The sequence below is a fragment of the Aulostomus chinensis genome, chromosome 3, assembly GCF_037954235.1.
Source record: "Aulostomus chinensis isolate RoL2024-O1b breed Wild chromosome 3, RoL_Achi_v1.0, whole genome shotgun sequence".
Lineage (NCBI taxonomy): Eukaryota > Metazoa > Chordata > Actinopteri > Syngnathiformes > Aulostomidae > Aulostomus > Aulostomus chinensis.
In genome coordinates this window covers 26,625,220-26,652,969 of record NC_141322.1, presented here as the reverse complement: position 1 = coordinate 26,652,969, position 27,750 = coordinate 26,625,220, and the positions used below count along the sequence as shown (strand labels likewise).

General features: G+C 41.3%; 1 protein-coding gene across 2 annotated transcripts; it reads right to left on the bottom strand.

The window, feature by feature from the left end:
* Positions 1 to 2,109: 2,109 nt before the first annotated feature.
* Positions 2,110 to 27,541, bottom strand: pacsin1b (protein kinase C and casein kinase substrate in neurons 1b). 2 transcript variants are annotated; one of them, XM_086199996.1, is made up of 10 exons: positions 27,387 to 27,541; positions 10,875 to 10,999; positions 8,050 to 8,206; positions 7,739 to 7,974; positions 7,259 to 7,414; positions 6,292 to 6,467; positions 6,090 to 6,210; positions 5,619 to 5,743; positions 5,099 to 5,295; positions 2,110 to 4,594 (listed from the first exon to the last, which is right to left on the bottom strand). In XM_086199996.1, exons 2-10 carry the CDS (start codon positions 10,932 to 10,934, stop codon positions 4,485 to 4,487), a joined length of 1,338 nt encoding a protein of 445 aa, XP_086056122.1. In that variant the 5' UTR covers positions 10,935 to 10,999; positions 27,387 to 27,541; the 3' UTR covers positions 2,110 to 4,484. The 2 variants fall into 2 exon arrangements, with proteins under 2 accessions (XP_086056122.1, XP_086056123.1); XM_086199997.1 differs by lacking the exon at positions 27,387 to 27,541 and adding an exon at positions 13,799 to 14,030.
* Positions 27,542 to 27,750: the final 209 nt, after the last annotated feature.

Sequence of the window (27,750 nt, the reverse complement as noted above, 5' to 3'; positions counted from 1 at the left end):
AATGCAGGTTTGATAGTTTCGATCAATTTCTTATGGTGGTTGTAGGGCATGGCTGCAGAGCTCAACTCTGAGCCTATGAGATGTTCTCCACAGGCTGATCTGAGACTGTCCCAGGAACAAGACAATCTGGTTCTTATGTTGTTGAATGTAAATCAAAGGAGCCCGTTTATGCAGCTCCAAAACACAAATGCTGGTGTTTTTTTAGTGCTCACAGGCAAAACTCCAAAATCCCCCCCCCCCATGCCTTTTTTGACACTGTTTTTGAACAATAAACTGATTGTGGTTGCCAGCCTTGTTTCAACCTGAGTTCAAGTAAAAAAAGATCAACACACAACAGACAGGAAACTCTGGAACGTGAAGCTCAAACTTGAGGTTGAGTCGAGCCCTGGCCTCGGTGGTGCTGTTGCTCATCATGCACACGTCCCTCTGCTCACCTCCAGGAACCACAGTGGGTGCTAGTGAAGCCAGTGGGACACCAGTCCTCAAAGTGAATGGTGCCTTTTGTTTTGGCAGTGTTGTGCAACAGGTCATGCACTTGCCAAAGTAGAAAACCTCTTGCTGGGAAGCGTCAGCGCTAATCACTGAGCGACTGCACCAACCGTCTGACCAGTTACACCAGCATGGCTATGCTGTGTGCAACCACATCACCAGTTACCCCAGCACTACATTAATGGCTTGCTTACCACTTTGCCAACTACAAAAACTCTGGTCTACCAGCTGATCACCAGTTAAACCAACCTGAGCAAGCTGGCCCATCAGCTAAACCCAGCAAGACTAGCTGAAACTAAAGCTGGTTCAAGCTGGATTTTTTTCAGTTGGGTCGTCACTGGGTCACGGAGCAGCTTGGACCAGAGAGGGTTTCCAGCTCAACTTTCGCCTCTCTGTGGCGGCACCTGAGCTGAGGTAGGTGGGTGGTTTAGGCGTGCAGGGTCCAAGGAGAGTAGGAACTCGTTCTTTTGACTCTGTGATGGATCGTTAGTAAATGTGCTGATTGTACCTGCTCTTGTGGTTGTATCTTGAAATGGTTTGATAAGAGGGACTTCCAACCAAAGTGAGAGATGGGAAGTTACGTCACGAACACGAATACACTGAAGACCACAGCCACCAGTTATACTAGTCAGAGTTTTGATGTGAGGTCGCACCAAGGGAAAAAACAAAAAAGGCTCGAGGTTGTCTTCATGGTTGTCCTGGTAACGCTACACCAACAAGAATGAAAGGTTTCTAATAATGAGTGTATACCCTGTCAGAACTATGTCCCTTTTATGTCATCTGACGTCACAGTCTGACTTATGAGGTTAAAAGTGGACTTTTGTGCACAAGGAAATGCAAAATTTAATTTGATGCTAGTTGTGATGGCTGTGCACTGTCAAAACCCCCTGATGACATCACAGGGTCCTGTGGTCCTCACATGGTGCTGCTGCTGGGCACGCGGATTTTCTTTTTTTTTTTTTGTAACGCCACAAAACCTGTCTGTCTTTGATTTTTGAGTTCTCACTTTGATGTTTCACTTTTGTTTTGACAGCTAAGGTTTCAACTTGCTGTGTCAAATTCACTGTCGCCCATGTGATCAGAACTTCATTCAGAAAACCAGTGTTTTAAAAGTTGCTGGCTCACTGTCTTGCTGTCAGACCTGCTGCGTAACATCAGAGAAGTCAAAAGTAGACACATTCATTACTCAAGTAGAAGTACAAATACTTGTGTAACAAAAACTCATAGAAGTAATCATAGAAGTACTGGTTCAACCTATTTACTCAGGTAGAAGTAAAGAAGAACAGGCTCTTAAATGCCATCAAAAATCTTGGATGAACCTGCAGTGTCGGCTGGTTCACAATCATCCACGTCATCACTTGATGCTACTACTTCTACATTTCCTCTCCCTACGTTTATGTGCATTACCGCTACCTCTTGCATGTTGCAGAGTGAAGAACTGATCTTCCTCCTTCAACAAAACTCTTCACCATTGTTTATGTTTGTTGTGCATCAAAACCAAAGTGGCAAGCTTGTTTTTAAAATGTAAGAAGTAGTAAGTGCAGACAATTGTTTTGAAATGAGGGAGGTAAATGTAGGGAGATGTAACAAAAATAAATAGTCAAGTAAAGTACAGATACCTGAAAAGAAAAATTTGTACTTTGTTACTTCCCATGTCTGCATCGCTCATTCCTAGGTACAAATCACTGTCATGATTTTATTTTAGTATCAGTCTGATTTGTTTATTACGCCACTATCTATTTATATATTAACTGTATTGTCGTAGTTTGCTGTTCTATCACCTCCACCACAGAGGCCATGTTTTGTGTGGCATTGGGGTGATGGGATGATGATGATGAAACATCGTGGAGGGGTGTACTATGGCCAGGGAGCAATACTTTACGTTTTGGGGCACACTGATGAACTTGTCTCCATGGTTCAGCCAGATCATCTCACATTTGGTCGGAATCGCTGTCCTGCCACACGCACTCTGAATCTCTCTTTGAGATTAAAATAAAATATGTAAATATATCTAATACAGCCTGCTTCAGGACACACATGGAAATAGATAAATCAGAGCTGAGTAAGGTAGGTTATAAATGTCGGATCAATGGCATTATCTCCCTCCTGATGGGAGTTTTACCTCAATGAAAATTTGGTTGAGACAAATTGAAGCCATGCGATGGATGGGTTTCAGTCGGAGCAGGAACGATCAGCATGCACGTAACCATCAGTTAAGACATTAAAGCTGATAATGCAGAGTCACTGACATTTTCTCATATGAAGCAAGTCTCATTAATTACCATGCCCAAACCACTGCTTGTGCAGTCAAGCTAATCTCCATGAAAACAGCTGCAGGTTTACATTTCTGGGCAGGTCTTGTTTACAGTGTCTGCATTATTACCACACGTCCAGACAGAACAGAGGAAGCAACTAAATGAGAGGTAATAAGCAATGGCAGGCACATTGTTGTGGATGGGTGGGACGATGCAGATTAATGTAAACAATCTTTGCAGTGTTTGGTAGGGTACACATTTCCATTTCAAAGAGATGCTCTGCCGAGTTACTGCATGTTTTTTTTTCTTATGCTGATGATGAGCCGTCCTTTATCCTTTTATCTTGTTTCAAAATGTTAATTTGGTGACATGCTGTGGAGCGGATCAGGAAAACAATGGAACGCAAGAGGAATAGTTGTGATATTTTGGGAAATTCACTTTTTTTTCTTGCTAGGAGTAAGATAAGAAGAGTGTTAGCAATATCAGTATGTCCATTGTGATGCAGCTGGTTAGCTTAGCTTGGCTAAAAGACTGGAAACAGCCTGCCTCTTCCTCTAAAGCTCTGATTAAAGGGATCATTTGTGAGGGGATAAGTTTAGCCTGAATAGGCAGGCATCAGTTGTATTCTGTCAGTGAATCATGACTTGAAAGTTCTGGAATGGAAATCAACAAGCAAACTGAGGCTTTTGCCCTCCTGGTCATGCTAAGGAAGTTAGCAGTTCTGTCTATATCACGATAGGGGTGGGCATATTCCAGAAATTTACAACCCCTTTTGATTTGCAGCCAGAAATTCACCAACAATCCCATGCAACTACCGCCTTATTAGTGTTGATTTGTTCAACGAATACAAACAAGGCTGAGGAGAACAATCAAGTAAGTGCTTTTCAGGAGACTCACTCATAAATGGGATTAACTTTCTCAATTATGACAAGCACTTTATGCGGCTTTATTATGCCATCTGCTGAAAGACCTGTCTGAACACCAAGCACATCAGGAGCTTTTTTTTTAGCGCAATTCATATTTTTTGTTGAAGGAGAGTTGTGTGAGAAAATCAGTTTCTCAATTCTTAGGGAGAAAATTTGCCATTCACATTCTGCAGGAGTTGCACAGCCCTACCTTGGACCGAGCTTGTTTCCAGTTTTTATGTTAAGCCAAGTTTGCCATCTCTAGCCTGTAGCTTGATCGTTAGCGTGTGGGGTGTTAGCGTGTATTTCTATCTCTCGGCAGGACATTTCCCACAATGTCAAGATATTGCTTAAGGCTAAACATGTAAAGATTTCACAACAAAAGAAAACACTGTGTTCAATGAGAAAAAACAAAACACTGTACAAGCATCCAGACTGTAAAAAAAAAAAAAAAGGATAAAATTATATACACGGAACGCACAATGCATAGCTCGTTCTTGCTATCCAGGCACAACTTACAATACCATATTGATATTATGATGAGAGAACATACTGTATGGCATGTCAGCATCACAACTGAAATCCAATGCAGCTACACACAAACGATACTTCAAATGCCGTGTTTGGACACGAGTGATTCTGAATCGGAAAAACAGATGTGTCTTGTGTCGTAGGCGTCTTCTCTGTGACAACTGCTGCGGTGAACAGCTGAGCTCGCTGTGCCCGACAAGAAGAGGAAGCTTTGCTTTGCAGTCTCTGGCAATGTGCAGTTATGACTTGACAGTTCAGTCTGGGTTCATCCGCTGATGAGTTAAAGCGTCCTCAACTGGAACAGTTAGATTAGCTCCACATAATTGGCTGGGTAAAGACCCAGCTGGCCGTTATCTAAACGACCTTTACACCAGCCCTGCTCATCCTCATCCTCCAGCTTCGTCAGCTCGTCGCCTTCATCAATAAAGAGAGACAAGAAAGTCCATGACAGTGAGACACAATCATGTTTTCACATAGCAGTAGATGCTTATGACCAAGAGGAGACACAAAAATGGCTACATAAAACTATGTATCAAATGCATCATTGATACACTGGGATAAAAATACTTTTGTGGAAGAAATTTTTGCAGATGGTTTTTGGCCAATGTGTCAAATTGGCAATATTTTTTTTGCTTTATTATATAAATAACAGAACTATATATATATATATATATATATATATATATATATATATATATATATATATATATATATATATATATATATATACACTATACAATTTTCTGCCACTGGGGTTGCCATTCTTATTAAGCTATTGCACAACACAAAACAGGATGAAGATAGAGGGACAATACAGCATGAAATGTATTTAACCATCAAGGACATTGATGCTAGTTTGTATCACATCAGAGCTGAGCGATACGTGCTGAGTGCTGAGTCAACGGGTACGATGCTCACCTGCTCTGAAGCTGAGCTCGTCTTGCTCCTGGCCATCGTAGTCGTACAGCGCTCTCACTCTCACACCTTTGCCCAGATCATCATCGAAAGGGTTTGACCCTCCGTTGGTGTCATTGCCTGAGTTTGGTGCCGTCTGGTCCTCGTCCGACCACTCTGTAGAGGCTGTGTACGCCTGGTTCTTCTCATAGCTGCTGACACTGAGCACAGTTCACGGAACCTTTATCATTAAACCTTCCTAAAAGAGCTTCTATTTTTTTTCCATAATAAGCAGCTGTATAACTGCAATTATGAAACATAGGGTGGGAAGATCCAGGAACCTCAAGAATCAGCTCCCCCCCCCCCCCCCCCCCCACACACACACACACACACCAAAATTATGTAAAACATTTGTAAATAAAACTACATAACTGAATAAAAATAAAATTCACAAGAAATCCACAAATATGACATGACAAAGTATTCAGGGGAAGAAGCCAAACATGATCAAACATTTAGAAGATTCTGTCAGGGTTTTTCTCACCTTCCACATTCTCCAGCTTGAGCATGGTCACCTGCAGTCATCACATTAGTCAGCATGACTCTGTCACTGCCTTTCTTTGACTTTTCCTTCTTAGCGATGTTGTGGGTAACGTCAGGGTTGTACTCCTGCAAAACAAAGGGAAAAACATATTCAGATTGGGAGCTCGTCATCCCCACATTTCACTCACTCTTTCTCTGAATACATTGAAAACCAAAGTCTTTCAAAGAAGATTCAAATTAAGAAGTGTTCCATCCACTGCTGTCATGCTGCGTTGTGGCGGACACACAGAGGTCTAACAAGATGGGTGCCAGTCAAACCTTTAGTTGTGAAAAATAATGTAGAAAACCATTAGATTTTTAGTTCATGCATTATTTATTCATTTAGAGTGAAGTTACATTCTTTACTTTGTAGCTTTAAAAAAATGCTTCCTGAATGTATTATTTACTGCAGTTGCTTGTGGCATGTTTTTACCTCAAACTGTGGCCAGTTCATATGCATGCCAGGCCCGTGGGTGTTGCTGAACCACTTCAGATCTTCCTCCGGGCTGGCAGATGTGATGGTGTGTTCAAGTTCTCTGTAGACTGAGGCATAACTGGTGGAAAACACACCAAACATTTAGAGTACACCTGGTGATCAGCTGATGATTGTGTGTTGTGATATGAGCGTCCCAAACCTTTGGTTCTCTGTGAGGTTGAGGTGGCGTTTGACATCCAGGAGCACCTCCCTGAGGAAGCTCAACCTTTTCTCTTCAAACTGCTGGCACTGGTCGAACACCTGCTCCATGTTTTCAATGTACTGAGGGGTGCACTTACTCAGCTCCTCCAGGGCCTTCTCATACTTCTCCTTAGCCTGGGTTGGAATACACATGAGCAACAAAACAACTCAACCAGTCTTAGAAGAAGTACAGAGTGAGTAAAAATACTGATATTAAGTGGTACTCTGGTAGTCCATTCATCATTCTACTGAACTGAAAGTAGAGAAGTATCTGATATTAAGTTTACTGCAGTATAAGAAGTAAAACTACACATCCTAAAATAAATGTGTGTATTCCAGTTCTTGAAAGCACTGGAGTGTTGAACTATTGACCTCTAAAGAGTAAAGTAAAGTAGTGTGAGTGTGTGTTCTGGTTGTGCTGCTCTTATTCTGTATAATACAGTATAAAAGTACATAATTTTCATTGGTTTGGCCGAGTAACTGATTGGTTCAAATGAATGTAATGACATGTAGTGTAGTAAAAGTACAAAATCCCCTAAATTCAAACTGAAAGAAAGAATCATGACTCAAGAATATGAAGGTCCAAGCAGTCAAACGAGAGTCCACGCAAGCAGAGATCTGCTAATGTTCGCGCGCACGTGTGTGTGTGTATGTGCGTGAAAGAGAGAGAGAGAGAGAGAGAGAGAGCGAGAGAGAGAGAGAGAGAGAGAGAGAGAGGTATCCAGTCACACATGAACAATTCAAAGATTAAAGCTATGCAGCCTTAACAACACAATCCAGCTTTACAGGCCACACCTTAAAATAGCCTGTGAGCTGATTTGCTTTTTAGCCTGACAGTAGGAAACTACATGATGATGATGATGATGATGATGATGATGATGATGATGATGATGATCACACTGAGATGCAGCACCTGATATTCTCACCTTCTGTGAATCCTGTTTGCACTTGTCCAGTTTCTCATGGAGCTTCTTCTGCTGCTCAGCTGTCAAAGACGTCTCTCCTTTGCTGTTGGCCTCTCTGGTGGATGCCAGCTTCTCCTCTTTGCAGGCCATGTGGTAGGACTTCTTTGCAGCCTCCAGCTGAGCGGGAAAAAGGAAAAGGGATTTCAGACTGCGGAGCTCATTTGACCATGTTTGTGGTGTGAATCTGCATGTGTGAGAAGCATGTCATCACGCATTTCAAAAAATTGACTAAAGTATGGCATATTATAGAACAACTAAGCATTCAAGAAAACAGAAATAGAATTCAATGTATTTTTTAACCCTTTAAATTAAAGCTCAGAAATCTACTGGTAACACCGGCTAAAAACATGGCTGCTGTTCATTTTGGTCAAGATGAACCCCCCTGAATCTGAGTGCAGGCCCACATGTGCGGTATACTCAGGAAAACACGTGATCCCTCACCTCTTTTAACTTTTTGGCCCAGGGCTTCTGGACTTTCTTGAAGCCCTCGTCTGCCTCTTTAGTTTCCTTGAATCCTCCCATCATCTGTTTGTGGTACAAGTCTTTCTGCCAGTTTTTCACCTTCTCAAAGTCCTCGCCCATCAAGCTATTCTTAACTTCCTGGTGAAGTTCGCTCACCTTCTCCGCCTCTGTCATCACTGACATCCATGCTCGTTCTACTGTGCCGTACTGAGGACCTACAGTTGAAGGATGGAGCGTTACTAAGACCTTCACACAGGAGCAATTTTTATCGCAAAAATCCGTGGACTTACCTTTGTCCACCAGTTGTCTCCATCTCTTGGACCACTCGGTCAGTTGCTGTGCATAAGCTTTCTCAATTTTGGCACGCTCCTGGATGCAGTTCATCAGGTCATTGCAGAGTCTGTGACCATCGTCGATCCGTTTCACCGTACGCTTGTAGTTCCCCACCTGTCATAAAACAAGGAAATAGTCAGTACATCCTGTCAAGGCGACAAGTATGCTTTCAAACACAGCCTTATTATTGTTATTCATATGTGAATATACTGAAAGAAGGCCAACATGACGTGACGTGTTAGCAATGAAATGGCCGCTGAAATGAACAGCTGGAGGGTTTGAAAAATACGACATTTTCTTTTTATGGGAAAAGGTTGATCTGAGGGGTTTCATGAGAAGACTGAAACCATAGTCATACTTGACCATTAAAAATGAAGGTAAAGCCATCTGCTAAAGCATGTCACTCTCTGCAGAACCCTGATGCTTCAGTCAGTTTTCTTCCTGACTGTCTGTGAGCAGATTAAACAAATGCAGTATGATGTATTCAAGTGAGAATTAAAGCTGCCAGTATTTCACTTTAAACTTTGGCCACAGCCAGATTAGCTGTGCGCTGAGATAATCACCTACTGGCTCTTGCTTCTTACTGAGCATACTTGAGTGCAACAGACTTGAGTGGTATCAAGCTTCTCCTCTGGCTCACAGTGAGAAAATGAAAAAGCAAATTTCCTCTTTGAAGACAGGGTCAGAGGTTGCAAAGGCTGGGGAATGTGTGTGGTGTACAGTTTGTGCACACATCTTTAGCTGCCATGTGCTTTAATAAATAAAATCAGGATTTTACACACACAAAAACTGCATAGGGATTGAACTTGTATACCACGAATCTATGAAGTTTTGCTAGATGGGGACTGGTCGCAAGGCACAGTGCTGCTTTGTCATAGTACACTGGTTCAAGCAAGGGATGGGTTAAGGTGATAATTTACAATTCAGTGGACACAGGAAAAGCAGCTTTTCCTGTGAGCTCTAAGCTTTGCCCAGAGACAGAGCCACAGAGGGAAAGGGAGAGAGGCTCCAATCTATCACTGCATTCGTTTCTCATCTTTCTGACAGACAAATAAAAGCCTGTACTTTTGCATTATGGGCACTTTTCTGAGTCTGTAATAGATATTTTCCTACACCGCGCCTACAAAATGACACTCAACCTATTTCAAAATGTTGAGTAAATGAAACCAGTCGGGACAGCTGGGGGAAAATATTTGTATTCCACACCAGCTCGATGCCTCAGCAGCCGCCAGCGGAGTCAGCGATCAGCTGGCAGCTCTGAAGCCAACACTACTCTAGTGCAGTGAGTGACTTTGATATAGTGACTGTGCACTGGAAGCAGACACCTTTGCTGCTCCAGCTGGTTTGCGAATGCAGTGCCTGACTGAAGCAACACGATGAGGATAAAATACAGCAGAATCTGGGAGGAAATAGATTTTTAACACTGAATGTATGAGGGAACACTACATCTTTTCTGTCTAAAATACCCAAGTCTATCCATCACCCAGATCTAAAAATACAGCAACACGATGGTCGATATTACACGTATAGCCTGGGAGAACTTTTCCTCAGTCTCAACAGTCATCAGCTCTCATATATAATGGATGGACCTCTGGGAACTCAGGTTACCTGGAACTGCTTGTGCTGAGGAAAGGTTGTTGGTGATGTCATCATGAAGGAGAACGGTCATTCTTATGTAACCAACGTCATAACTGGAACTACTGGCATTTTTTGCTTATTTATAGGACAAATGTAAGTGACATAAAGTTTTTGTTACCATTGTGCAGTTTAGAAAAAAAAGAAATATGAACAGCTGTTCTATAGCTGTTTATATGGATGGTACAATTTTGGGGGTTAAAGACCTTGCTCAAGGGCACCTCACTAGTGATGTGACAATGAGGGTGGAGCAAAGCTTCATCATGTCCTCACCTACATTTCTCCTACTGGTTGTGGGGATTGACCCCGCAACCCTCAAGCTGGCTTGACTAACCTTGAGGCCTTGACTTCAGTGGGGACGAAAATAGTCAACTGATATGAAAAAGTATGGTATGGAAACAATTTATTGAACAGTACATGATTACTTTATTAACTTGGTGACTTATAAAAACGCACCCTTCAAAAAGGAGTCGTGAAAGGGAAAATGTACTCTTTCTGCAGTAAATTGAGCATTTTCACATGAGAGTGGATGAAAGATCGACATTTTTATGTTGGCTTTCACTTTTCATCCCGGGAGGTTGCCTCTAGTATTTAGAGGGCAGGTGAATCTGAACCAGTAAGTAAAAACAACTACAACATGTAAATGAAAAATGTCAAACCTCCTTGATAGCATGGGATTGAGCAAACAAGACTGAAAATGCTGAAAATCCTCACATAAGAGCTTGAGGTACTGCTTCTTTTTATTTTCAGCGGAACTACAAAAAATGCCCAACCTTTTAGTGACTTGTCAAAAACGCTACAATAATGAAAGCAAAGGACAAATTTAGAACTGAATTTAGCTTCACCTAAATTCATGATGGTGCCGAAAACTAACAGTGTGACTACATTAGGTTACAGTATGCTGAGTGATAGCAAATGACAGATGCATTGCTTCATAATCAAACACAGCTGATATCTTTCATTTAATGTGTACAAGTGAGCTCATATGTGGTTTATATTTATGCTGCGCTAGCACATATTTGATAAACAAACTGCCTGATCTTTCCCCTCAGTTCCCAGAAGGAGCAGGTTCAGCTAGAGTTCATTACTTTGCAGTGTCAAGTCCCAATAAAACTGAATCTATAAAGGCTCTTTCCTGCTGTCTCACCTCCCAAAAACTGTCTGTGGTCTCCTCCTGGCTGGCAGACTCGTCGTAGGCGCCAGACATGGTCCAAGATTTGGCAGGATGGGTTCAGGCTGTGGCGGTATGCAACAGAGAACGGTTTTCATGCACTGTGAGGGAAAACAAACACAACAGCGTGTAAACACAATGTCACATAGACAAATGACAGTGAAATACATTAAATCTGGTCACAGGCTGTAACAGCTCTGGCTATGTTTATTAATACAACACGCAGTCATGATGCTGTGCTTCAAAAAGCTCCAGTCCTCTGTTAACAAATGAATGCTGATTCCTTCCTGCTGCTCATTTGATCTCAACGTAATGGGTTCAATCTAGATGTTTGTTCATGATCTCTTAACACCCATAAATGTGTCAGGATTCCAACGTAGATACAAAATAATGATGTAACCAGAAAAATGCAGTGCATAGGGAACATTTTCAACATTAGTCAAACAGATTTAATGCAAGTAAAGCTGCATTTGAGAAAAAACAGATCACATGACTCTTATCTCCATATGGTGGTGTATGATGTAGTACAATTTACATTTACAAGCTGGTTTTATTTGCCTTAATATCATCATCCTTAAAACATGATCACATGACAGACAGCGTTATTTGTAAACCTGTCCATGTAAGTACATGACCTGACAGACATCAGTACAAAGTCCACACTACAGATGAATCAGTGATTGCTATCTAAATTGCCAGCAGAGCATTTTACTTTTACTTCACAACGCTTCCAACACTCGGACATCGCCCTCATAGCCTGAGTGCTTTCAAACTATTTTTCTCTCTCCTCCCCTGAGATGTATCTGTCAATAAATTTAATGATGGCTATTAATTTTCTGTGGGATCAACTCAGCAAGTCTTCGTCAGAACAATCGAGCCTAATTAAAGAGCATCATTCTCTACAACTAACATTATCCTAAAGCCTTGGGTACACCTTATACTGCTATAGAAACTAACAGCTGTAGCATAAGTGCTAATGATGGTAATTAATGCTGTAACTAGGGCATGAAATGACACAATGGAAGAGGGAAACAGATCCAGGGTGTGTGTTGACACATATTCTTTACATGATAAAAGCGGCTGAGCTGATGTGAAAATCTACTCATCTGATCAAGTTATGTGTCATTTTTGGGGTAGAGCTACAAAGTTTGTAAACGGGTTCCATTTTCCAGCTCAGTAATCTGCAATTTGGAAGTGAAAAAGGGGGCAAATGAAGCAAAAACTTGAACTCATATCAGTTATTTAACTGATAAAATAAATACATGTCAGTAAAACTACAGAATGATTGCCGCTGATGGCCACAATGCCAGTAGTAAGAATTACATAGGCACATTTTCCAAATTGCCCAAAAATTATTAAAAAGCCCAAGAATTCTTGCTATAGACAGACACGATCATTATGGCTGAAGCTAAGAAGAGTCAAAGTGAAGGGGCTTCTTCCTACTGCTAGTCAGTGTAGCAACAGCATTTTAAAACACACACAACTGCCCTGGGTCCAGATCAACTGTCACCGCTGACATCAATAATAGACATGTCACAGTAGAACCCTGCCACTCCTAAACATGTTTCTGTTGCTCTCTGTCACAGTTTTGTTGTCAAAAGAAATTTGTTCATGTCAAATCATGGGAAGACGGTGCGATACTCCGCCAATTCTCAAATCAACAGAACTGAAAGCATCAGGGTTTGTAGTTTACTAACTGGTATCAGACAACAATGCACAATTATATCTCCGACTCTTTACAACACAGATTCATGCTTTCATCACGGTGACGACAGACAATACTACGAGTCAAATATAGATTTCTTGGCAAAATCTCATTTTTATTTGCCACTTGGGTTTGAGAAACGTTGAGTGGAGTGACTCAGCAGTCTGCATACGTGCTGCTTTTGTATGCATCTTTGCACAGTCAGTTCTCACAGAAACCATCAGCTGAATCAAAATTGACGGATAGATCCTCTCATTATTAAAAACCTCACACATCCGAAGCTGTTAATGATGGGCGGTTTGACTCTAAGGAGACAGATATGCAACAATAGAAAGAGAGGGAGCGCTGATGTGTTTTGATAGGATGTCAGGGGGAGGGGCAGGAGCTGCATGGGTATTTGGGTCAACCATGAACCGATGGATGGAGCAACACTTCTGACAATGAAGGAGATGTCAAGACAGAGGAAGTGAGGAGAATCCAAAATCTAGAATCAAGATAATTGAGAATTTCCACACCCATCGAACCTAACAGCTTTGAGCAAAACAAGCAGTGTGATGCAGAGTGAAGTGTGGGTTAGAGAGGTGGGTGTCTATCATGCTTGGTTAATCCATTAGCTGCATGCCGAGACGCGGCTTTTGTTTAGGATAGCCCTTTTCTTGGCTTGCATAAAGGCAGATCCCAGAGTAGGAAATCAACCACCGACTAGCATCTCCCACTTTTACCTCACAGGCAACAGATGAGGACAGAAAGACATGGATGTGAATGTATTTTTGATTCGGAGTACACTATCTAAATTAGTTATTCATCACACATAGACAAAGCAATAGCTTCCCACATTCATACACACACACGCAAAATAAGACATTGACCACATCTTAGGTTTAGTCATCATCACATGTCTTTGATTCATTCTTCACTGGCTGTCCTCCTTCATCAGCACCACCTGCAGTCTCAACACTAGAAGATCACCACCTACACAAACAAGCAAGGGCAACAGGAATCCCCATCCCACTACAGCATGTGCACAGACACCCAAAAAGCACCACAGCTCCCAGCATGGCCAGCCAGTGGCATCAAGAGAGACAAATCCCTGTGCTGAACTGAGACAAAGACTGTCAGTACCCCAGAGAGAGAGAGAGAGAGCGAGAGAGAGAGAGAGAGAATGCAGCCCCTTGCTGAAGCAACAAAAGCTTACCCCCAGTCCTCCATTAAAGGCGGCTAAGGCTTCAGCTAGGAGAAAAGAGGCACGTGGGCTCCACCAACAGTCCGCCCCTCTACTCCTCTTCACCCCTCAAGTTCGCTTATTTTTTGCTCAACACTGCCAGTGCCTGTCGTTGGCTCTGACTGGCTGAGCATCAGCGTGCAGAGCAGGGAAGAGGAGCCGGTCACTCTAATTTGAGTTCTTCCTGCTCGGAGCACTGAGCGCTGTGCAAAGTGTGTGTTTCTCAATGAGTGAGGGATAATCCCATGGTGCTTTGCTTGAATGGCTCAGGCAGAGCAGCACGCCAGAGGGGCAGAGGAGGAGAGAGAAGAGGGGTGGAGAAAGGGGGCTGTTTCTGAATGTGAGCAGCATGGGAGATATTGTGGTGAGGATGTTCACTGACTTTGGCGCAACTAGTGAAGAATATAAATGGCTATTCCACAATGACGCAAGAGAGTTAGAAGTGTAGATTAGGAGAAATTAAAGATACATTAAATTAAATGTGAAACTGTGATTTGAAAGTAACTTAAGTAAAAACTTCACATTGCAAAAATGACATCTGCAAAATGACACCCAATGCACTGTGGGATTGCTACAACCTATTGATTTTTCTGAAAATTGTCCACTTACCCACCAGACTTAACGTATATCACCATTTTACAAAAGCACCGTTTTTTTCTTTTAACATTTAGCTGAAGTTGTTAAATTTATGCCAGCATAAAACTGAAAACATGGAGGGTGGAGATGATCCTCAGACAGATGTAAGCTGCTCTGAAGACCAGAGAGCAGCTCCCTACTGTTAACATGGCAGCCATAAAATGATTGATAGTTAGACAAATTATCTAGCTGCACCAGTTGTGAAATAACTGATGTTTAAAATAATAATTTGGTCTATACCCAATCCCAATGTTTTTTCTCTGTCTGTATATTGTCATGTTGTTGTTATTGTTATTGTTATTAATGCCTCATTCGGTGCCACAGACACACACAAATCTTCATTGTATGAAAAATAAGAGAACTGTCTTTCCACCTTCATCACGCTCTCATTGAGTGAACACTAAGAAGGAAAACTGGTAAGGTTTCATTGACACTACTCCTAATATTGATTCTGCTTGTCAGTCTGATTCCTTATTGATTCCTGATTGATTTTCTGTTTGGTAAAAATTGGACCTATACAGGTTTTCAGCATCAGTGGAACTGTTTTATCAGGTGAACGCTCCACTGTTTGCAGGCTGCAGGAAGTGATTCAACTCCAGAAGGGATGTCGGCCTAATAACATTCAAATGCTAAAATAAATTACAGTGCTCCTTATCTTAAAATGTTTGAGCTGATAGGCGAGTCAAGCTGACTACAACCTGAGAGCTAGCAGTAGATGAGGCAACTACCGGTCTGTCAACTTCTAAAATGGAAAAAATCTGAAATGATTTGAACATAATTTGGTTTAATCTAGGTTATGTTAGAGTGAGGGGAAAAAAATCTCCAAAACCTGCCTGCTTAGTTGTGATGAAGCTGTACTCACCATGCAGAATGTCTGATGCTTGTCAGTCCAAGGATTTGAGATTATGTTGCATATTGCTGGATTTTTCACCTGTTACATTTTTCTTCGTGAAACAATGACACACTGCAGGCTGCAAATTCTTGCTACTATGACTCCTTGTTTTTGCCCACAGGGCAGATATATGAGTTCCCTGCTTTGCAATGCGCCTGCGCGACTTACAGAAAAAGATGCCACCATCGATAAGAGGACTTGATAAGCTCAGAGGTGCTCCATCCCAGAGGCAAAAATTTAATCATACAACCTGTAACTTAACCTTCATTCACAACAGCAGATAAAAATCAGCCACCATCAGTAAAAGTCATCCTGTTTTCCCACTGGTCAGTGGGGGTCTATTTGGCTGATAGCAGTGAATCATAAAAGTTTTAGTTATTAAGCTATATACATGGGTAAAGTGCCACGCCACATGCAAGCAAATCATTTAATTTCTATCAAAGCCCCACATTAGCAATTGTAATGTTTTAAACCACAACCAAAGGTCGCTGGAGCCTATCCCAATGGCTTTCAGGCAAGAGGCAGGGTTGACCATCACATATAGACAGACAACCATTCACACTCACAGTCACTTTAGAGTATCAATCAGCCTCGTCCCCATTTTCACGTCTTTGGACTGTGGGAGGAAGCTGGAGTACTAGAGAGAACCCACAGAGGCACAGGGAGAACATGCAAACTCCACACAGAAAGATCCCGTGCCCGAGTCGGGACTCGAACCCGGAACCTTCTTGCGGTGAGGCGACAGTGCTGACCACTGCACCACCGTGCCGCGAAATAAGATGTCCTCTTTCCAAATCTTGTAGAACATGATCTTAAGCAGGAGTTTGCACACTGTACACCAGAATGGTGTGATGTCACAGTCTGATGACACACCTGACAGAGTGAGACAAGTCCCGGCAGAGCACGTGTTGACTAATCAAGTATAATACAGATTTGAGAGCAGGTGAGACCAGTGGCAGACAGGTGATGTGAGGTGGTGGTTGGTGGGGTGAGAAGTTCTACAATGGTATAAAGCCATTTCTACAGACTCAGTTGATAAAATGATGGTTTCATGCATCATGATAGATGAATGTAAAGAACGATCACTTACTAGAGACTAATCCCAGTCTGCATAAATGAGCAGAATGAAACACAACATTTGTAAATGATGGTCCTTATTGACTAGAACAGATGCTGAAGTGGTGCATTCTTCAGGGTGTGGCTTCCCTGTGACTGAATATGTTCCCTTCTGACTCCAAACACTAAATGGTGACAGACAAAACACCAAAGAATCTAACATTTGCTGGGTCATCCTCTCAGATCTGAGTGGAAATCTCAACAAATTCCTTTAAAAATGTCTTCAGCTGTCATGGAAATCTGACTAACAATTAATTCCCTTGAAGTTGTGTTGTTGCATTGTTCAATATCTCATATCTCATCATGACTAAAGTGTTCCTAAAAAATTATTTTAACCACCTGTACTTTATCAAGACTTTATCAACCATAAAACTTAACAGACAGAAAGTAAAGTGAAACAAGTAAAATCCACCTCAGTAATGCACCTTTGATGTTGGTTGCCAACTGCCATAAAACAACAAATAAAAGAAGGGCTCCATCTCAGTGCAAGATAATTGATGGTAGGAGGAAAAATGACTGTTGACATTTTCTCAAATAGTTGACAAAAATGAAGATAGAGTTCAAGAAACAGCAAACAAACTGTGACCCTGTAGCAGCCCCCAATCTCCCCCAGACTAACGGTGTTGCTGCGATTCTCGTCCTATAAACATGTCCACACCCATTAATATTCACACTGCTGATAGATGACAAATGTAGGAACCTGAAAAAAATCGCTAAAATGCCCCATTTAACAATTCCAACTCAGCAAAACATCCTGAATCCTCAGATGAGATCTTGGCAGCCTCAATGAATGCTGCAGCTTAATACAATGTGAATGAAGGATACATGAATCTCCTGTTCCCCTCAAGAGTTGTTTGCAGTCGAGGAAACCTTGATAAAAGCCACTTAACCCTCAGCTGCTCTCTCCTTGTTTCTTCATACCCAAACACAGACGCGTGTAGCTGTTGTGCGCTTGCTCCGTCAAACATATGTGGAAAAAAGGCTGCTACATCAATATAAATATATATAAACATCCACCAATAAAATAAACTTTAAAATCCTAAAATGACAATTTATGAAACAGGTCAAAGCAGCCAGACAATGTGCGAAATGAAACCCCTGTTTCTCTACAATATTAATGAATCATCAATAATACAGAGGTTTTGGATGCAAGCAGACTGAAAGACATATCCAGCTTTTTCTCAGCTGCTACAAGTTTATTATCTATGTTTCACTGATTAATGAGAGCAAAAAGTGAACAGTGGTGTACGTCAAAGGCTGACAGCTGCATGGCAAACACGTCAGACCCAGATTTGGGGTGTTTGAGTGCACAAAATATTTACTGAGCTCTACATTTAAAGATACATCTTAATCAATATTAAATGTATTAAAATGAATCGATCAGTCTCTTAAATCTAATTTGTTGAGCTATTTAACAGACTGAGTTTTTATTATAGCCATGGGTATTTCCCTGAAAAGTAGCCAGGCCTTTATTTACAGTACTTCAGCTGTACCAGACTTTTCTTGGAGGCAGACTTCTATTTGAAAATTGCCTTTACTTCTTAGTTCCTCTAATTCAGACTTACATTTGTTGAAAATTTAAGTACAAAGACTTCTGGTTTTCTGATCTCCTGTTTTTTGATTTAACAGGAGGACAGAGGAGACGTGAGCTGGAATTCTAATTGACTACCAGCTATTATTTCTGAAAATACAATCATTTACTGCAATGTGTTTTTTTGGCGTTTTCATGTTAGAGGAATAGGTCCCAGTCCGTCAGGTGCTGTCAAGTACACCCCTGCTCCAGCTGGTGAATCACTGTTCTTCTTTCTATCCTTGGTATTTATATCTACTAGGAGGAAACGACAGAGATGGACTTCTTCTGCATGAGGTTGCAGAGAGAGGTAGAGGAGGAGAGGAGGGCAGGGGGAGGATGGACAGACTCAATGGCCCGTACCGCTGCTCCTGTCATACATTTATTTTATCATCACATATCAACAGAGCCTACGCAGCTATTTTAGGAAATGAAGGTCACAGGCTGAGGACACCTCTCTCAATAAAGAATACAGATACCTGCTAGTCATGGTTTAATATTCTATAAGCTGAATCCTCAGAAAGCATTAAGAAGAGATGCCAACTCAAGCTGCATTTAATCATCAGCCTCACACCAACTACCAGCAATTATGATGTAATTCTCACGTGTAACTTTATTGAGCTTTTTAAGTGATACATTATCTAGATTCTGGATCTTTGATCAGTTGGTCAAAATAATGGTTCTTTGTAAATCTGCCGCAGTGTTTTGAGGTTGACTTGTTCATTGATTTTTGAAAAAAAACAACCTGTGCATGAACTGGTGGATGTAGAAAAGCTGCAGCAGGGCAGCAGGGCAGCAGGGTCTGTCTGCAGCTGCAGGTCCTGGAGCTTCCTGGAGCCCAGCTGCTAAACTACTATAGAGAAGAGATTATTTTTGGCTCCAGAACGTAGGTCTAAACTGTCAGGAGTAGCATGCTATGCTAGCAACATACAGTCTGTGTATGTACTGCTTTCGACATACAAAAGTTGTCCAAGGTAACCTGAATGAATCTTTTGTTCATACACTCAATGACACAAGGCCAAGGTCAAGTTCTGTTCGCTGACTTTCTTGGCCATGGCTTGAAAAATCTATGTAGCCTGAATGTACCGTCTACACCAGAACATGCCACAAAGAGGAAGTGACAAAAAAACCTTTGGAAAATGTTGACTACAAATTTGAGTTAAATTATGGAGTAGCAATCAAATTGTAGGCTGTGTGGTAACAGATCAGAGTAGTTACTAAACCTGGTCTGTCCTCTATGCAGCCCCTCGGTCCTTGACAAAGTCACTCCAAGTTGCTGAGAGCCTTCAGGTGAACTGACACCTGAGACTGAGGAGTCAAAGAGCGTTACTGCTCACCTGCAACCGTCCTGCTATCTAGCATGCCTTTAACCCACTCAAAAACACACACACACACACACACACACACACACACACACACACACACACACACACACACACACAGTGAGACTGAACTTTGATATATCCTTGAAAAGACACATTAGGCAATCAATAATTAGCAAAGTGCAAGGAGGGTGGAGACTGAAGGATCTCCCTTACACATTCCTTAGAGCAGTGCCACGCAGTCAGGTGGAAGGGACACACAGATACACACACTGATACAGAGAAGAAGAAGGGGACACAAAATGATTCATCACAAAAATAAAGCCAGACAGAAAGGACAAAGGGAAGAGAGTAGAGACAGATCGCTCACCAGTGATTAGATATGGCTTTCCCATTGGAAGACAGACCAACCACAGTGGATTTTATCAGTCCTTTAAATGGGTGTGTTATCAGTTGACATCACTACCATTAGAAAGCTTCAGACAGGACAAAGTCCAGCTATAAATAGGTGCATGGCTTTCACAAACATTTCTGGAAATGTATCACCTTCATCATCCGTCATTTTTGCATCATAATTCAATTTTGCACAAGGAAGTAGACTGATGCATAAATTCATCATGATGCAGTTTTCACTTCCTGCATCCCGTAGGCGGTAATATGTGACACACCCTTAACTTAACTACACTCTACATCCCTCCACTGATTTTGGTGAGAGATGGCCTTTATTTTTCATGTAAATCTTCTGACAGACAAACAAACGGAAAAATGCAAACCTTCATTGTTGGAGGTAAAACAAAAAAACACAACAATTTGCTGATACTGGTTTTTGCTGCCACCACAATGTCCATAGTTTGTCTTATTTAAAGTTGCTCATTTGTGTTTAACTGATTTGAGTTTATTCCTCTCACTGGTTTATTTTAGTGAGGTAGAATACAGCAATTGTGTGAGTGTGGTACACAGCAAAACTTGAATTAACTGCAACAGTCTCTGGTTGAATTCACACAGATAAAACAAAAAACAAAATTAGTTTTGATCTTCAGACTAGCCTAATTCATGAAAAATCTATACAACTTTGTCCTTACACTTTGGAGGACTCTTTGTAACCTACAATTAAGTCTTAAACTCAGGGAGCAAAGTCTGATGGCAACTTGTAAGCCCTTTCGCTTGATGTCTATTGTGTAAATTAAAAGTCTGGATGACAGACAGTAACTAAACAGATTAGATGTCAGGAGCAATGAGTAAAATTAGCCATCAGGATTGCTTTCTGCCTGTAAGATTAAACTAAGGGCTAAATAAGACCTTCAGAAGGTAAGAACATATATTTGCTCAAGAGCATTTCATGAATGGGGCTCAATATTAATATTATGAAAAGGAATAAATAAGTCAGACACATGTTGAAGCACTATGCTCTCCTTTTCACCAGAGAAAAATGACAACTGACTGAATCATGAACTGCACCCCCCACCCCCCCACCCAGATGAGTCACCATCAGGGTATCAGGTCAGCTGTGCTGCACTCACTCAGTCAATGCAGATCCAGTGTACAATGAACCCGCATGTGAAGGCTGAATACTCTTTCTACTGAGAGAGAAAGATGTCTGAGCCTCAATGTGTCATATTTGAATGATGTGATGCATGAATAAATGAATATTAACATTCTAGAATTAACAGATATTATATTGTATGTGCACAATTTATCACAACAACACATTAGGAGAGCTATACACAAAGCTCTTTTGTTGTTAGCGTGCTGCTGTTAAAAAAAACAACAATTCCAGCAGACAGGTGTGTAGCCATTTACAGCCCTTTGATATTGGATTGAGACGGCGTGGACTGAATCATTCTATCCCCCTTTCTACTGATGATACATCAGCCCCGCCCAGTAAATCACAAAAACTAGAAGAGATCAGGAATATCTCGCGAACCCATTCAATTTCTTCATATAATGGTAATTGTCTCTCTCCAGACAGACACTCGTCCCCCCAGTTTGTGCCATCTGTGTATCATCTAATCATGTCCCTCCCTGTGGGGTTCACTCCATCTGACCCCTGTGACATAGCCTGTCACTGAAAGAAGTCATTTACAGCTGCTGTGTGGCCACATTCAGAGCTGAAAGGACTCCAGGTCTGCTCTTCTTATTTCATATATCTATAAACACACAATCTAGTAATTGAGTCACTATTCCCACTGTGATTACCCAACATCCCTGTCATTGCTGAGGTGGAAGACAGACCCACATCCCACACTGCCAGCAGGAGTCCATCACAAAGGATATGAGCTGGTAACTGGTGGTCCATTACCATGTCTTGACATTATATCCAAGCGCAAGTCCTCTCAATAGGGATAGAGTACCACAAGATTTGGTTTGTCTGACTTTCAGTCTTATTACTCAAAAATGACCAGCACAAGTTCAATGGAAGCTAAGCTGACAGATGTGCTACATTTTGATACCTCCATGTCTGCATCCATTTCATGAGTATGTTATGTCACATCTAAAGTGCTTTTAATAGCACAGATTTATCAGACACAAAATGCAGCCTCAAGCCTCCACTTTGTAACAATGTACACATTAAACTTTCGTATGGGAGATTTGAGATTCCTTGGATGAGGATTAGCCCACCTGCGAACTCACATTTACTGCAGGATGGTTCCAGAAACTGCAGGATAACTTACTGTGCTTTCCACTTCTAAATGATCTTTCTTCATGTTCTGGAAACAGGCTCAGCTACTAAACTCTATCACTGCCAAAAAGCTTGGTTCTTAACACAGACACACATTTTTGTTTTCAAATAAAATGTGAGAATGTGACAACAGTACAACAGTCAGTGGCTGAAGGGGAGAGCACATCTCAAACTGACGGTGCAAAATATTCTGACTGAAACAAAAGGAAACCCATTGATCATTCAATGCTCCATTTATTATTCTGTGTAATTTCTACTAACTATTTTGTAAAATAGTTCAAACCATAATCCATGCTCTCCTGTCATAGCTTCCTTTACACCCGATAGTGTAGTGGACAGGGCGATTATCGCAGCTCAAGGTTCACCACACTGTTAAAGATAGATGGTGGGAAGGATGGGTAAACTGGAAGTGACTCATTGAAAGGCAGTGCAGCTGCTGGTAGCCTGAAGACACAAACACAAAAAGCCTGTGTTGTTTTCTGGTGAGAGCTGAGATCCACAGAGAAGAACCACGATCGGTGATGCAGCCAGGTAAACCTTGTCAGCTTCAGTTCAATTGGCAAAGCGAAAACTCTACAATCAGTCATGCACAATCAACTAAAGTTACATCCAAACTGCAACAAGCTTCGGTATCATTTATGGTGCTTCTGCTGCCTGTGACAGAGTTTCAATCAGGGTGCGGCTACGATTCTCCACAAACATGCACATGGTTCTGCACACACACACACACACACACACACACACACTGCACTACAGCCTCTGTAACACGATGAACCAGGTGATATGACAAGTCAGGTTTTACTCAAGTATAATAAAAGCTTTGCAATTAAAAAGACGATGAGAGCAGTTTATCAAGAAGCATTAACATGTAAAAACATGATCTTTCAATGTGACATTTTTGAGCAAGCTAAAAGGAAACTTCTCTATCTGTGGCCAAACATTTGTTCTTGAATTGAAGCAAATTATTCGATAACGTCTACCAGCAGAACAGATACCACTGTCTCACTTCATTCTTTCTGAACTTCATTCAGTATTTTGATGTTTGGAATATTATAATTTTCTTGACACTTTATATATGTTTCCATTGAGGTATTCGTGTGTAAACCCTACTGTTGCTGCTATTGAAACTGGTTTCATTCAATATATGACTATTTTTTTTTTTTTTGGTCTTCCCAATCAAATTTCTGAAATTGCGCTTAAAATGTTAAAACACAGAATTCAAAACAATCAAAATGGAAAATAAGGAATTGGAGAAAAAAATAAACCAAAATACACAAACCCTATCACTAACAAACCCAGTCACCATGGCAACATCAAGCTCTCTTCCTCCTTTGCCCTCCTTTGGCACTGAAGCACTTCACTGATACTATAAATCTGACACGCCTGCCTCAGAGGAGCAACGCAGCCAACAAGCTCTAATAGTCTCTCCTTGTTCCACTTAGGCAGTGAGATGGCTTTGGTAATGTAGCATGCACAGGGAAACCTACTGATTTATTACACCCAGGAAAGTAGGGGTTGGACCAGTCAGGCATTTTATAAGTATGAGAGACGGAAATGGATTAATAACCGATTATCAACGCACCTCGAACATCAACACATGTCAATTTCTGTCAAAAAAATATTTAGAAACTTCCTTTTCCCCCCGATAGCTCTATTTTTTTTTGCATTATTTCAGAATTTTGTGTTATTTCAATCAAAGCCCCTTTGATCATCTGAAAATGTGGAGAATGGTTACAATTTCAATCAACTGATAAGACATGAGTGAGTGAAATGACTCGTAAAAAATAAGCTAATAGCTTCTAGAGCAGCAACACCGTATACATGCACTAATAGCATTTCTTCACCGATCCGAGGGTGAAAACATGCCTGCCACATGCTGCAGATTCACAACAAACTCTCCTGGTTCACCGACAGTCTCACAAGGCCGACTTCCATGACAGTAACCCAGAATGCAAAAGATTGCAAAAGATTTGATTTAAGAGAAGATAGGGAGCTATTCAACAGAAGGGCGATTATTCCTCTTCAGAGAATAACTGGGGACACTGTCGGAAAAATTAGTATTATTTTGTGTAAGAACATCAGAAAGTTGTCTTGTGACCTTTAGATTTATCACGGGACCGCCTCATACGCTCTGACCCCAGGCTGAGAATCAGACAGGGAATTTCATATGAAATCTGCTCATAATTATTTTCTTTTTTGTCCTTTTCCCAACCCTTTGAAATTTCAAATGTTTAATGAGTCATAAAAATAGGACAAATGCAACAAATAAAGGGCTAGAATTGGAATCTTTTTGCCATTTGTTTATATTCTATGACCAGTATATTTGCAGATTAGATGTAAACTTCAATGCAGCTTTATCATAAAAAGCCGTTGCGTAAACACTTGATTTCATATGCGACATTACTATATTACAAGTTTATAACAGCCTGTACTTGGTTGATGAATTTAAGGTATTAGGTTTTTAAAAGGGGAACACGCTGTCTTCTTATGAATTAATAATCAGGCAGGGTCATGGATGTGTCAGTAGGGAGATCTGTTGGTCTCTGTGTTGGCATGAGGCCGCTTGCTGCTGATCAGCACTGAACAGCCTGCTGGTTGGATTCTGCTGATTCAGAAACTAAAGACATGGTGCAGCAGACTCAGGCAGTACAGAAGCACGAGGGGATTTCTAATCAGTATCCATGAAGAAAATACTTAACATAACTGCATGCACACAAAAACAACTCTTCTTTTTATGATTTGGGTGGACTGAAATCTGAAAGCATTGGTATATTGGGACTTGTAGTTTTCCACTGTCTGTTGAAAATGCAGTAACTGCATTCACTTCTATGTGCTAACGCTGGTTGCTCAGCTAAGGTAACGTATTACTTGGTGCGTTAACATCAGGTTCTATGTAAAAGTTCTGGAGACCCAAGGCTTCAAAAGTATGAGAACTTAGAATCAACACCAGAAGATTTGTCTGTGTGCAAAGTATTGATGGTGTACTACCGCAGCATGAGTACTTTGACTTCTTTACGCTACCCTTTTCCCGTTTATAGTAATACTCTCCACATACAGTGCAGATCCCTGAATGTTCCAGCCGAAAAGAAACAACAAAGGTGTCAAACTCTGGGCCTTTAATGTAACACATTGTGCCTTTTCTCCCAAGATCCCCTGTGAGGATCCTATCTCAGGCTCAGATTACGTTACAGTTCAAGCCAAAGCTCTGGCACCTTCCAGCCTGTATACTGTGAGCATGTACGGATGAAGCTTCGTGAGTGCTTTTCCATAGCTACTACATTCATAATTTTGAAAAAAATATGCGGTCATTCTCAGAAGAAATCTGATGCAAAAAATGTGTTAATTAAATTGATTCAACTCCATACAAAGCTGGAAAACCCTGGAATGTGGAAGGCAGTATAGAATGTTATAAATGCAAATAGTACTTAAGAAAAGCCAGCTGAATTGTTTTCTCTCGATCATCTAAGTCAGGCTGGTCTTGTAAGCACCAGATGTGACATGCCAAGCTCGTAAGCACAAATGGAGATTGGAACCAAATGCTACATGCCCATAGGGAATAACATGGCTGAATCCAACATTATTCAAACAGACAAAACTAAGGTTTAGTTGAATCAATTACATTAGCCATGACGCGTCATCTGTCATCCATGCTACAAAAATAGAGAGGAGTTGAAGCAGGCACTGCAAATCAAATGACTGTCCCTAATTTGTCACATGAATTAATCCAATTAGGCAGTCAGTCATTTAAAGGACCTTTAACATGTGCACAGAGACACAAATTCAATCATGCCCCTCTCTCTAAATGACCCTTGGCAAAGACATTTACATTAAATAAATGAATGCATTTTTACAAAACAAAATTAAACACACTACATTCTATTACACAGAAAAACAAAAGCACCTCATGGTGTATTTCTCTGTACATTGTTACCTGTAGCTGTTTGTCTGAGCACAGCAATGGCAGGTTGAGGGGTTTGATGATAAGAAATTATTGATAACAAACACAATAGGAGGCAAAGAATTTCTGCTCCCTTTAAATAAATCTTTTTCTCAAGCACAAATAAACTTGAGTGGATGTTCCAATAAGGCGGCACGGTGGTGCAGTGGTCAGCACTGTCGCCTCACAGCAAGAAGGTTCCGGGTTCGGGCCCCGGCTGGACCACGGGGTCTTTCTGTGTGAGTCTTCATGTTCTCCCTGTGTCTGTGTGGGTTCTCTCTGGTACTCCAGCTTCCTCCCACAGTCCAAAGACATCAAGAGGGGACGAGGCTGATTGATACTCTAAATTGACCGTAGGTGTGACTGTGAGTGTGAATGGTTGTCTGTCTATATGTGTTGACCCTGTGATGGACTGGTGACCTGTCCAGGGTGAACCCCGCCTCACGCCTGTAGCCGCTGGGATAGGCTCCAGCCCCCCCCCCCCCCCCCCGTGACCCTTCATAGGAATAGGTGGAAGAAAATGGATGGATGGATGGATATTCAGACAAAGTAATTCTCACCATCAAAGTTGCGTTCCTTAAACAGACTGAGTTGTGTATCAGGAACATGTCAGACCTTTGTCATAGATGCATATGTCTTATCACAACCATTTCCAGTGGTCACTAGCCTGTTGGATGTCTTGAGCAGTGCAGTGTAGTTCAGAACCGTGGACAGAGCTCACCCTGCAGGGAAAGCAGTGTCCGGACAGAGGTCAGCACCTCCCAGCAACAGCATCTCTGACCTGAGCCACCACCAGCTGCTATCCACAGATAAATCAAAGAAATGAGCTGGTCTGGAGGAAGCAGCTCCAGCATCTCCCCAAAGACGAGTCATCCCACTTTACACATCCCTCCCACCAGCCCTCTGCTGCAGCCTGCTACACTACGTGTTGCAAAATTGTTGTCAAATGTATTGCCATGAGTGTACTGAGTGTGTTGTATTGTATCAGGGTTCATTTGAAATTATTACATCTGATTTGAAAGGGATGGGTGTCGTGAAGCACAAGCTCTCTCACACTTCCACACAAACTGCGGGTTTTTTTACGCAACCATAATAGCCCAAATATATATATATATATATATATATATATATATATATATATATATATATATATATATATATATATATATATATATATATATATATATATATAACAGGGCTTTTTTAAAAAACATTAGATATAATAATATGAAGGACTTAAAGTAAGTCTCAGCAGAAACATGAATGGTCATATACGGTCTCACCGACACCATCACGGTTCAGCACAATAATAACGCTAGCTTTAATAAACTGGGGTTACTTTAACCAAGTTACATCAAGGTTTAAGCTAGCAGTTGGAACTGATGTGTGTTAATGGAGAATAACATACCGAGACGGGATTATAATCCAGTTTCTTCGTATATCTTTTAAAATGTGATCATTGCCTTCATTAACAGGGACTACCTCCGTTGTGTGTCGCCGGTAAATGTATCGCTAAGGAGCCGCCAGAAGGGGGATGGTGCGCGTGAGCTGCCGTTAAGTCAACCATGATGACAGCTGTGTTCCCGGAAGCGCTTTCAAAGTAAAGGTTTCACCGGGCGGTGTCAAATAAAAGTTAAAATACCTTTTCTTTTTTTTTTTCTTTTTTTTTTAACATGGCCAAATTACATAGACGATTTCCGGTCCTTCAAACACTCTCATTGTTCAATTAAAAACAAGACTAAAAGGGTATGTCTCCACTGGCTCAAGTCATA

Coding starts and splice junctions, on each gene's coding strand:
- pacsin1b (XM_086199996.1), bottom strand. CDS start 10,934: ATGTCTGGCGCCTACGACGAGTCTGCCAGCCAGGAGGAGACCACAGAC. Junction 5,296..5,618: donor CAAGCTGGAGAATGTGGAAG/GTGAGAAAAACC, acceptor AACTGTGCTCAG/TGTCAGCAGCTATGAGAAGA. Junction 4,595..5,098: donor CGAGCTCAGCTTCAGAGCAG/GTGAGCATCGTA, acceptor TTATTGATGAAG/GCGACGAGCTGACGAAGCTG.